Source organism: Ovis canadensis, chromosome 15 (assembly GCF_042477335.2).
Source record: "Ovis canadensis isolate MfBH-ARS-UI-01 breed Bighorn chromosome 15, ARS-UI_OviCan_v2, whole genome shotgun sequence".
Classification (NCBI taxonomy): domain Eukaryota; kingdom Metazoa; phylum Chordata; class Mammalia; order Artiodactyla; family Bovidae; genus Ovis; species Ovis canadensis.
In genome coordinates this window covers 84,157,276-84,170,415 of record NC_091259.1, presented here as the reverse complement: position 1 = coordinate 84,170,415, position 13,140 = coordinate 84,157,276, and the positions used below count along the sequence as shown (strand labels likewise).

Genomic DNA, 13,140 nt, shown 5'->3' with positions numbered 1-13,140 from the left:
GCTTTTGCTCCTGAGGCCTATGCAGATGAGAAAGCTGTATGGCTGAGAAGCTCAACAGAAGTTCTGTCAATCTTAAGGGAGGCAAAAACAGAGTTCAGACCTGTCAAAGAGGAAAGGTTTTAGAAGAAAAAAAAAAGCAGGTTTTAGTTAGGATTCCTGAAACCCTAGAAATAAGAGCAAACAAAACAGACCATCCCTCGTGAAGACTGAAGTCCACATTCAAATCATTTTAATCTCTGATTAAGATGATCTGATTCTACCTGACCTGCCTGCCAGAGAGAAAAAATTCTTTTTGTAAGAGCACTCAAAATTTCAAATTATATCTCTGCAAATTTTCATATGCAATATTTGGCATCAAATCTAAAACTCTCCAGCAAGATCAAATAACCAACCAAGAGAAAAAACACCAGCTTAAAGACACTCACAGAAGATCCAAGTATTGGTGCTATTAGTCATAGGGTTTTAAATAATTGTAATTAGTATACATTTTTAAAAGAAACCTAATTAAAAAATGGACAAAGAGAATTCCCTGGTGGTCCTGTGTTTAGGACTTGGTATTTTCACTCCCATGGTTGGGGTTCAATCCCTAGTCAGGGAACTAACATCCCACAAACCCCATGGTGCAACCAAAAAAAGGACAAAGGATTTCAACAGACATTTCTCCAAAGAAGATATACAAACAGTCAGTGGCACATGAAAAGATGCTCAACCTCATTAGTCACTAGGCAATGCAAATAAAAGTCACAATGAAATACTATTTCACAGCCACTAGGATGGCTATAAAGAAAAACACAATAATGAGTGTTGTGAGCCTATAGAATGAAAGAAAATAGTGCAAACTATATCTGACGAGGGATTAGTATCAACAACATATAAGGAACTTGGACAACTCAATAGCGAAAAAAGAAGAAACAATCTGATTAAAAAAAAGTGGACAAAGACTGAATAGGCATTTCTCCAAAGACAGACAAATGACCAAAAGGTATATGAAAAGGTGCTCAATGTCGCTAACCATAACAGAAATACAAAATTACAACGAGCTATCACCTCACACCCAGTTAGAATGACTATTATAAAAAAGACAAGCGATAAGTGCTGGCCAGGATGTGGAAAAAGGGACTCTGGTCTATTGTTGGTGGGAATGTATGGAAAACAGTATGGAGACATTATGGAAAACAGTATGGAGGTTCCTCCATGAAAACCTTGGAAGGGAGCTACCAAACTATCCAGTTAATTCTACTTTTGAGTATATATCAAAAGGAAATGAAATCAGTTTCTCAGAGTTCTGTCCTCCTGTGTTCATTGCAGCATTATTCACAATTGCCAAGATATAGAAACAAATGTCTGCTGATCAATGAATGGATAAAGAAAGAAAATGTGAGATATATATATATCAAGTGGAATATTATTCAGCCTTAAAAAAGTAAATCCTGCCACTTCTGATAACATGGATGAACACGGAGGACATTATGCTAAGCGAAGTCAGACACAGTTAAATACTGCATGACCTCACTTATATGTGCAATCTAAAAAAGTCACTCACAAAGGCAAGAGAATAGTGGTTGCCAGGGGCTGAAGGTGGGTAGGGGAATGGTGAGATATTTGTCAAAGGACACAAAGTTTCAACTATTCATGAGATCTAATGTATAACATGGTGACTATAGTTAATAACTTTTATATGTGAAATTTTCTAAGAGGATGGATCTTAAGTGTTCTAAGCATACACATACAAAACTATGTGTAAGATGATGGATGTTAACTAATTAGTTGATTGCAGAAATCATTTCACAATATATACATGTATTAAAACATCATGTTGGGTCCCTGGTGGTCTAGTGGTTAGGACTCTGCGCTCCCACTGCAGGGGGCTCAGGTTCCATCCCAGGTCAGGAACTAAGATCCACATGACACAGCCAAAAAGAATAAATAAAGCAAAAACAAAACCACAATATGATGTACACTAAATATGCACAGTTTTTATTTGTCAGTCAAGGATGTGGAGGAACTGAAGCCCTCCTACATTGCTGGTGGGAAAGTGAAATGGAGTAGTTGCTTTGGAACACAGGCAATTCTTCAAAAAAAACATACAATTACCATATGGCCCCAAAGATGCATATACCCAAGAAGATATATAGTCAACAGAAATGAGTATGTATGTTGATATAAAAACTTGTATGCAGATATTCACAGGAGTATTATTCACAATAAAAGTTTAAAAAAGCCTAAAAATCAATGACCATCTCAAGAAGCTGTAAAACAAACAAGAAACTAAAACCAAAGAGAGTAAGAAAAAACAGAAATGAATGAAATAAATACACTGTGGAGAAAATCAAAGCCAAACGTTAGTTCCATGAAAAGACTAATATAATTAAATCGACAAATCCCAGCTGAGAATGACCAAACAAAGGAGAAAACACAAATAACCAATTTAGTGGATGGAAAAGACATCCTAGACATTTTAAAAAGTAGTAAGAGGACATCATAAACAATCTTTTGCCAATAAAACTGAAAATTCAGAGGAGATAAGCAAATTCCTAGAACAGTACAAACTTGCCAAACTGACAGAAGATGAAAAGGAAAAATCTGAATAGTCTGATACAACTAAAAACTTTCTTGCAAAGTAAATTCCAGATCTTAATGGCTTCAGTTGTGAATGTACTAAATATTTGAGGAAGACACAATCTTCTTTTTTTTTTTTAAGTTTATTTTCAGATTATCTCATAGAAAAGTTGTGACAACAGCACAAAGAAATGTTTTTTTCTGGAACCATTTGGTAGTAAATTGCCAACATGAAGTCCCATCACACTCAGATACTTTACTGTGTACTTCCTAAAAGAATATTCTCTGACATAGCCCTAGCAAAACCACCAAAACTTAGGCTATCTAAAGTAGTTCAGACTCATAGAAACAGAAAGTAAACCTGTGGCTGCCAAGGGCTGGAAGGAAGGGGACATGGTGAGCTGTTATTCAGTGGGTACACAGTCTCAGTTTTACAAGATAAAAGAATTCTAGAACTCTGTTGCAAAAAATGGCAATACAGTGTTAACTGTGCACTTAAAAATGGTTGAGATGACACATTTCAGGTTATGTGCTTTTACCACAGTTTTTAGAAGAAGCAGTATCGCTTGCTAGAAATATAATTGTAAAGGTTAAAAAGTAGGGAAAAAGAACATTTAAATAAAAAAATAAAATTTGGTTTATTTGGTAATAAACCAAAACAAACAAAAAACTGTAGTTTTTTTTAATAGCATAGATAAGGAAAATCATATGCTGACCTCAACAGACACAAAATTGTTTTAAAAAATTCAATTATCATTCATGATAACAGCTTCTGGCAAACTAAGAATAGAAGAGGAACTTAATCTGATAAAAGGTATTAAAAACAAACAAGCTCCCAGGTGCATACCCAAGAAAACTCAAAACACTTGTTCAAATAAAAACTTGTACATAAACGAACATTCATGGCAGCTGAATCAAAATAGCAAAAGGCAGAAACAATCCAAATGTTCAATGACAGATGAGTGGCAAAACAAAATTTGGTACATTTATACAATGGAATATTACTCAACCTCAAAAAGGAATAAAGTACTGAAACCTGCTACAACATGGATGAACCTTGGAAAAATTATGTTAAGAAAAAGGAGCCAGACCACCAAGGACAAATATTGTATAATTCCACTTACATGCAGTACCTGGAATTGTGAAATTCAGAGACAAAGAACAGATTGAGGGGGCTGGGGAAGAGGTAAAAGACAGTTTAATGGGTATAGAGTTTTACTTTGGGAAGAAAAAGTCCTGGAGATGGATAGTGGTAATGATTGCACAATATAAATGTACTTAGTGCCATTGAATTGTATGCTTTGAAATGGTTAAAATTGTAATTCTCATGTTATATATAGCTTATCACAATAAAACGCAGCAGAAAATTTAATGGTAAAACATAAAAGCCTTCTATAATCAAGAACAAGATAAGAATGCCTGTTAGAGCAAACATTCAACAAGGTACTAGAGGTCTCAGCCAATGGGATAAGGCAAGTAAAAAGAAGTGTAAAAATGATAGAGGAAGAAATCAAACTCTCATGATTTACAGGTGACAAGACTATATAGGGAAAAAATTTAAATCCCTCAGAGAAACTATTAAAATTAATATGAATTTCTACTTCCAACCATGATGGAGTGTCAGAAACCAGATATATCCTCCTGCCTTAACACAACTAGAAAAATGGAAATATACATGAAATAATTTCACACACTGGCCAAAAGGCAACACAAGAGGGAAAAGAATGAGGCAGCCATGTGACTGCCCCAATTTAATGCTTGGAGAGCATATCCAGGCTGCAGCATAGGCAGGGAGGACCCAAACAGCCCAATAGTCTCAATGGGCTCAGGAAACACTTGGGAAAGCCAGCAGGGCAAAATGCTGGAGAGGCTGACGTGCAGAGAGAGAGCATTATGGATATTTCCAGAGGGGTCTCCTCAGGCCTTTGAGTAAATAATATTGTGTAAATGTGTATAAGGAAACTATACAAGGCTGGGGCAGGAAAAGGGAGACATCAGAAATTAATGGAGAAATCCTCAGAATGGTCTCTATTCTCACCATCCAGAATGAAAAGATTCTTAACATACAGAAGCTCAAGCAGAATCCTCAGAAGGGTGATGCCAAAATCTACAGTATAGGCTGCTTTAGACCCATGCTAACTGGAGTGGATTGAATAATGGGTAATTATCCAATTACTCAAGATGTCTATGCTGTGATCCCTGGATCCTGTGACTATTCAGATGACAAAGGGAAAGAAAAATCATATGAAGAGGAACATAGAATGGGAGCTGACTTCACATCAGAAATCATCTTTAAAGTACTAAAAGAAAAATAAAAAAATCCTGTAAACCTAGAATTCTATACCCAGCAAAAATACCTTTAAAAAAACTGCAAAATAAAGACTTCCTTGGACAAACAGGAAAAAAAAAAATGCATCACCAACCAACCTACATTATAGGAAATGTTAAAAGAAATTTCTTCAAGCAGAAGATCAAAAGGAAGTCTGAATCATACAAAGGAATTTTAAAAACTGGAAATGGCAAATATGTGGGTAAATATTAAAGTTTTTTTCTCATTTAAAAAACATCTTTAAAAGATACCTACCCTGCAACCCAGCCATTCCACCACCAGGTATTTACTCAGGAAAAATGAAGACATATATCCACACAAAGACTTGTACATGAAATCTTCATAGCAGCTGTATTGGTAACAGTCAAAAGCTGGAAAAAGTCTAAATGCCCTTCAATAGATGAATGGATAAATAAACTGGTATATCAATACACTGGAACACTACTAGAAACTATTGATACAGGCAAAAATATGGATGAACCTCAAATATTCATACTGCATGAAAGAAGCCAGGGAAAAGAAAAGAGTCTATATCATACAGTGCCATTTATATAGGGAGGATCTCCTGCAGGAAGGCATGGAAACCCACCCCACTATTCTTGACTGGAGAATCCCATGGACAGAGAAACCTGCAGAGCTATAGTCCACGGGGGTCACAAAGAGTCAGACACGACCGAAGCAACTTGGCATGCAAGCCATTTATGTCTTGAAAATGCAAATTTATCAATAGGAATAGAAAGCAGATCAGTGGTTTTCAATGTGATTAACCAATGTAACCTAACTGATTTCAATGTGATTAACCAGTGATTAACCAATGTAACCGAACTGACATTTAGAGAGTAATTCACTCCAAAATAGCAGAGTACACATCTTTTTTCAAATGCATATGGAACACTCCAAAGACAGTCAATATGCTAAGTTATAAAAGGTCTGGAATCATGATAATGTCCTTTGTTCCATAACAGCATTGAACTAGAAATCAGTAACAGAGATATCGCAACAATCTCCAAATAGTTAGAAATTAAACAGATACTTCAGAATAATCCATAGCAAAAAAAAGAAATCATAAAGAATTTGGAAAGTAATTTATACTGAATGAAAACAAAAACACAACAAAATCTGTAAGATTCAGTTAGAGAAATAGAGGGAAATGTATAGCATTGAATGGTTGTATTAGAAAACAATAAAAAAAAAATCAAGTAAAAATCCAAGTTTCTGTCTTAAGAAACCAGAGAAAGAAAAGTAAATTACACCCACAGAAAAGAAAACAATGGGGCAAAAAGAAAAAAAAAAAAACAAAAACAGAAAAGCAACAGAGAAAAATCAATGAAGCTAAAAGCTGGAAAATATCAACAAAACTGATGATCTTCTAGCAAGACTGATCAGGGGTTAAAAAAAAAAAAAGACACAAATTACCAGTACCGATAAAATGAGTGAGAACATTACTACAGATCCTATGGATATTAAAAAGATACAAGGCTTCCCAGGTAGCACTAGTGGTAAAGAATTCGTCTGCCAATGAAGGAGACGTAAGAGACTCAGGTTTGATCCTGGGTTGGGAAGATCTCCTGGAGGAAATGGCAACCCACTCCTGTATTCTTGCTTGGAGAATCCATGGACAGAGGAGTCTGGTGGGCTATGGTACACTGGGTTGCAAAGAGTTGGACACGACTGAGCATCTGAGCACAAGGTAATACTATAAACCACTTTATGCCTCTAAATTCAACAACTTAGATAAAATGAACAAATTACTTGAAAGACAAACTGCCATGCTCCTTCAAGAAGAAACAGATAACCTAAATTGCCTTATTGCTTTTAAACAACTGAAAATATAGTTTAAAACCCTCCAACAAAGAAAACTCTAGATCCAGATGGCTTCACTAGTGAATCCTATGAAAAATTTAAGAAAAAAATAGTACTAACTCTGCACAAACTATTCCAGAAAATTCAAGTAGAGGGAACACGTCCCTGATACCAAAACCAAAGACATTACAAAAAAAAGGAAATAAGATATTTTTAAGTGGTCATCATCTGGTACAAGATGACTAAGTGTGTATAATAGTGTCTACACACACATAAAGATGCCCCATATGAGGATTTCAGTAACAGTTATTCTTTATATATGTATTTTTTCCTGTATTGCTTGAATTTCTTACAATGAGCACAGGTAATTTTTACAATGAGAATAATCATTTTGAAAATTACACACATCTCCTCTTGCCAAGGGCCTAAAAGATATCAAGATCAGAACCAAGGTCAGATGGCTACAGAAAAGATAAAATGAGGCACTGCTTCTCCCTCCCTCACTGGTTTCAAATCAACTTTCTGCTGTCGGTTTCTGGGAGTAAAAACAGACAGTACTCCAGACCACCAAACCTTTCTTCTGCTACAGCCTACCTCCCTTCGAGTCACACAGTTTAAATGCCCAAACCAATCTCCACAACAGCGTGAGGAAGCTTCACTTAAACACACATCGTAAGGAAGGGTGATGAAACCAAAAGCCCCTTCACCCCAACACAAGTTCAAAGCAGTTATCATTCCTCTTTCAGTCAGGAAGCTCTTCCCCAGGACACTCTTAGGCTATTTCTTAAATTTCTCTATTCGCACATCCTGGCTGCTTGCGGGGAGGCGGTGAACAAATCTCCTCCTGTTTGAGCTCTAGGTTCTGACTTCAACTTAAAGTTCCACTTCCTGGTGGTCATCTGTCTCACCAGCTGGACAGAAAGCCATTCTTCAGGCTTCAGGCACTTATTTTCTTGAATAATCTCATAGCTTGAATCCTAATCTCTCAAGTCTGTCTAACCTGGCCTTTTCTGATGAGCTGTTTTCCAAACCGTCCGTTTAAAAGAACTCATCCTGGGTTTAGCCATGGCCTCTAAACCAGAGGTAGAAAAACAGTGAGCTAATGAAGAATCCAGTTCACAAATGCGTTTTGTTTAGGTACAGAGCATGTTCAATTTCATTTGGTTCCCAACATTAAAAATCACGATATTTTAAATTAAAACCCTTGCGTCCTATTGGCAGGAATGTAAAATGGCACAGCCGCTATGGCAAACAGTATGGTGGTTCCTCAAAAAATTAACAATAGAGTTACAAGGTGATCCACTCTGGGTACATAACCAAAAGAACTGAAAGCACGAACTCGAAGAGACATTTGTGCAACCCTGTTCAGAGCAGCATTATTCGCAAAAGCCAAAAGGTGGAAGCAACCCAAATGTCCATCAAGAGGTGAATGGGTAAAAAAAAAATGTGGTGTATACATTCAGAGAAATATTATTTAACCTTAAAAAAGAAGGAAATTCAGATACATGCTGCAACGTGGATGCACCTTGAGGACATGATGCTAAGTGAAATAAGTGTCAGAAAAGGACAGGTACTTTCTGAGTCCACTTGTATGAGACAGTCAGTCAAAATCAGAGAGACAGAAAGCAGAATGCGGTTGCCAGGGTCTGGAGGGAAGGGGGAAAGGGAAGTCTGTGGTAATGTTCACAGAGTTTCAGTTCTGCAAGACAAAAAAGTTCTGGAGACTGGTTATGCAAGAACTTAAATGTACTCAATGCCACTGAACTGTACACTTAAAAAACGGTTAAGGTGGTAAACTTTATGTGTTTCACTACAATTTTTAAAAATCCAAACATTTCAGACTTCATTTGAAAAACTCAGATCTGATACCACAGGACCTCAATTCTCACCTGTCAACCATCTCCAATTTATCACTAACCACCATCCTGCATCATTCTTTTATCTGTCTGGCTTCTTTAGGTATGTGAATTTACAGCTCCTGCTCTAAACCCAGAGTGTCACCTTTCACAGTATAGCCCTCCAATCCCAGTCCCCTACTGGGCAAGGTAAGAGTGTTCTCTTTGGTGGAGAACCCAACACTCTCAACCCCTTAGCAACCGATGGCAAACACTAGCACAATTAAGACCATCCCTAAAAAGCTCTTTGCCAAACCTTGCCCCAAACACACTCTGCCTTTCCTCCTTTTCTCTCCATTTACCTAAATATTGTTCTTCCTCACATCTCACTCATCCATGAAACCTTCCCTATCGACTCTAATTCCCAGAGATTCTTCCTTCTCTCATTTCTGTAGCATTTAGCATCTGTATTGCTGTACAGTCAGCGATCTTGTAGGTATACATCTGACTTGCCCAGTTATACCTCAAGGCCCTCATTCATCCAGCAAATACAGAGCAGCTACTATAAGTACTGGGGATACGGTGCTAACTTAGAAAGACAAGGTCCCTGCCATCATGGAGTTTACTTTCCAGTGAGCAAAGACATACAAATAAGTAAAACATTTCAGATATTGATAAACATTGTTGGGGGGGGGAAGTGATGGAGGATAATAATGAGGTAGAGAGTCATTAGTGAGTAAGCAGAGCGGTCAGTAATAAGCCTTGTTGAAGAAGCATATTAAGCTGAGACCTAAATGGTAAGAGGAAGCCAGCCATGAGAAAAACCTCTGGAAAGAGCACTCCAGTCAAAGGGAACAGCAAGTCCAAAGACCCAGTTTCAGGAACAGAAGTATCTAGCATGGCTAAAGCATAGGCAATGAGGAAGACAACAGTACAAGACGAGGTCAAGGAGGTAAGAAGGGGCTTAGATCCTATAAGTGACTTACGAGGATGATTAGTGTATCATAGTGGCTAATATTTTAAGGGCAGGCCTTCTATAAAGAGTTGAGTACCATCACCGTTTACTTGTTTGAAAATACCCAGTTACTTTTGATCCCAAATATCTCCTTGTTACTGGATGACTTTTCATCCCTTCAGCAAACATCTCTTCAGTACTACTGTCTGGCAAAGGGTACTGCTCACCCCTTTAATGAAGGTAGGTTTGTCCTTTATGCCAAAGTTCCAGAGCAAGATATCTCCCCCTTTGGAGCCCACAGCCAGGGTGCTGGGGTGAGTTGGGTGCCACGCCAGGGATGTGGCCCTCCTGTCAAAAGGGGCAGCCTTTTGGAAAATCCGGTAAGAAGCCAGAGAGTTCAAAAAGGACTGCTGGAGACCCTAATACAGAGAGAAAAGAATTAAGTTGAATTAAAACACAAGGGTAAATTGCCTATCTCTGACTCCTTCATAGATGAGGCCTGGGGCCAAGTTCTCCCACTAAGGGAAAACTAACTACCTGGCTCTGTGCATAAAAAGATCTGCAATACATATAATCTAACCACAGAAATCAAGGAGGCAGAGTGCACTCCTGCTGGGACCCCTACAGCGTAGGACTTCTATCTTGCTGAGAGCCCAGTAGGCCAGTCACCAAGGCAGGGGTGATCTGATCACTCTGACAATCCAGTGAACCAACCCAGCATCTAATTTTGGAGCACCAAGCAGCTTAGAAAGGCACCATACAAACCCCTGAACTCTTCAGCCAGGAAACGCCTCACCTGCTGTAGTGATGGCCAGGCAGCTGTGCCCAGCTTATGCTGGTGGAGGGCCCTGACGATGCTGCTGCATAGCGGCGGGACCCGCAGGCTAGCCAACCCCGCCCAAAGGCAGCCTGAGTCAAATCTTCTGCTAGAACCTGCCAAGCAGAACAGACACATATTTTCCGCTCCAATCTCACACAGGGAAGATTTTTCTGCCGAATATGCAGAAAGAAAGCCCTACTGCTTCTTTTGGCAGAGACAATCTCTATCACCTCCTAAGACCTTTTCAGGTTCTGCTCAGTCTCACCGAGCACAACAAATAAATAGTGAGCAGGGATTCAACCTCTTCCAAAAAACATTCCCCAAAATAGTAATTCTGAAGTGAAACTGATCTTGCAGGGTTCCTGAGAAGTGAGCCCAAGAAACACACAAGAATTGCAGAACTCTTCTCAGTTTGGGGTGGAAAACTGGTGATAGGGTTGAGTGACAATTTAAAAGTCACATATAAAGCACAATAAAAAGATTTTAAGACGATATAGTGAAAGTGACTAAGAAGAGCAGTTTTTTTTAATCCTGTATTACAATAATGTAGAAGTGACCAGCTGTGGGCCCCAAGTCCAATCTGTTCTCCTGAAAACCGGCAGGATCCACGGGGTCTGGCATGGGGCTAAATTCACTAGGCTACTTTTGGGGAGGCAGATCCACCTAGAATAGGAATAAAGCAACTCTGGATTACTAACCTGTATTTGAGGACCTGATCTCTATAAACCCTGCCTCTGGACAACCCATTCTTTCTTCTCATGAACAAAAAAACCCACTTCATCTATAATACCGTCTTTTGAGTTCCCTACTTTCCTTACAGCCCCAGGTTTTAGCCCCAAGAGTTTTCAAAGGAAGGAAGGAAATTGAGGGTTCCCGCAGTTAAATCAAGGACAGATAGCTAACAATCGTGACTATCGAAATTAGGCACACACACCACCACGCAAGGTAGGATTATCTTAAGCAGTTCTCAGTGTGTAAAAATGCCGATACAAACAAGGAATTGGAAAAGTCGGTTGTGTCTGTTGTAACGGAGGTCATCTGCCTCGTCCCGTCACCTGAAGGAAGATAAGCCCAAGCTCTAAGGGTGTCAAAGGACCTGCAGACAAAATGCATAGCCTGAGGCGCCCACAATTTGGGCCAGCCTCAAAACCTATGCGCACCCATCCCCCACTCCAGCCTTCGCGTGAGAACCCCAAATTGCGGATTAATTAAAGCAGCAGGCACAGGCAGTACCGGGGCCCTTCACACAGAGCTTCTTGGCCTCGGGCTCCAGCTCCCGGGGGCTTCTGTTCCTCTTGCTCTTGGGGCGCACAACCACCTCAGGGGTCTTCTGGGCTTCTGGGCGTTTCCTGGGAGCCATGGCGTCCTCCGTGCGAAGGGGTACTATGCCCTATGCCGAGGAAGAATTAAGAAGCCTCTGGGGAGAACAAGGCGGGGACGAGGAAAATCGCTCAGCCACAGGTAGGTCAACTAAGCCAACTTCCCGCCAAACAGGCTCACCGGGAAGGCGGGGGCGCGCGCGGACGGATGGGAAGTGTGTGAAGGCAGGGCCTCACCGCTCCCCAGAGAAAAAGGATACCGCCTACAATTTGGCTCGGAGCTAGCCCAAATCAGCTGACCTGCCAGAAGTAAAGATGGCCGTCAGCGCTGGGCCTCCCGACTTGAAGCCCCTTCAGACGCCACGCTGCCAGGCCTCTGGCCCCCGCCTACCCCCGAGACTGGATGCCAATCAAAACTTCGGCTCCGCCTCTCTACCTTCTAATTGGTGACCACGCCCTCTCGGGCTTTGTGATTGGCTGATCCCTACAGTTGGCGTGAGGCGGCTTCGTAGAAAGTAACCACATCCTGGCGAGGGAAATGAAGTTGTGTCTGTCGGCTGGCTCTGCGGTTGATGTCAATTAGTTGTTATTTCTCCAAGCTCTGCCGAAACTCAGCTTTTCTATGGAGAACAGTTGAAGCCCTCAGCTTTTAACTAAAGTTTCCCTAAGCCTGCTTAGCGTCCTCCTCAGGAGTAACCTAGGGCAGTGATGATGGACCGGACAGAGTGCGTCTAAGCTAACTGCCTGGGCTGAGAGGTCTTGTGCCCCCGACTTCAGCCAAGGGCCATTGCAGTGAGCTTCGTCAGTGTCCCATCCGGCCAGATAGGAGACAGTTTGGATACATCCCACTTTCTGCCTCGAGCCAGGCAGAACTGCTTGTCGGAAACTTCTGGTTCTTTGGTTCCACGGGCTAAGTCCCATGACAGGTGCTTTGGGAGAGTGAGCGGAGACAAAAACGTGTTAGTGGTAGATCGTGCATTAAAGGAGTTCAGACAGGTAGAGTGCCACAAACAACTCTTGGAAAGAAAGGAATGCTGCAAGAGAAAAATTGGAAAATGATTTCTTGATGGGAAGATCAGCTCAGGGTGTTAGAAATGGCAGACAACGGAAAAGCGCAAGCTGATGGCATCTCCCCCGCAGCTGTGTTTTCAGACCTGTGTTATTGAAGCAAGATGCCCCCTCTCCCTTCCTCAGACCAGCCCTTAGTTTCACCTCAGCGGGCATTCATTTCTGGGGGATCCTGAAGTATGAGAAATTGTCCTGCCCCTAAACTGTTGTAGTCAGTTTACAACCTACTAAGAAGAAAAATGCATGTGAAACAAGTCAAGATAGGACACAGTTAGAGGACTTCCCTGGTGATCCTTTGGCGAAGACTCCACACTCCCAATGCAGGGGGCCTAGGTTCCATCCCTGGTGCAGGAATTAGATCCCACATGTCTCAAGTAAATTGTCCTGTTAGCAACTAGAAGATCCCTCAGGCCGCAACTAAGACTCAGCCAAGTCAAATAATAGATTAAAAG

General features: G+C 40.5%; 1 protein-coding gene and 1 long non-coding RNA gene across 3 annotated transcripts in view; both read right to left on the bottom strand.

Moving 5' to 3' along the window:
• DDB2 (damage specific DNA binding protein 2) overlaps positions 1 to 13,140 on the bottom strand; it is a 19,848-nt gene extending 6,708 nt beyond the window's left edge. For both annotated transcript variants that reach the window (XM_069554088.1, XM_069554089.1), the window contains exons 1-3: positions 11,535 to 13,140; positions 10,278 to 10,414; positions 9,709 to 9,900 (exon numbers count right to left, since the gene is read on the bottom strand). In XM_069554088.1, the coding sequence (XP_069410189.1) occupies positions 9,709 to 9,900; positions 10,278 to 10,414; positions 11,535 to 11,661 (456 nt within the window). In that variant the 5' untranslated portion in view covers positions 11,662 to 13,140. The remainder of the gene's footprint in view (positions 1 to 9,708; positions 9,901 to 10,277; positions 10,415 to 11,534) is intronic.
• Positions 10,799 to 11,322, bottom strand: LOC138420706 (uncharacterized). The gene is made up of 2 exons (XR_011249273.1): positions 11,236 to 11,322; positions 10,799 to 10,964 (listed from the first exon to the last, which is right to left on the bottom strand). It is a non-coding gene; the product is annotated as an uncharacterized lncRNA (long non-coding RNA).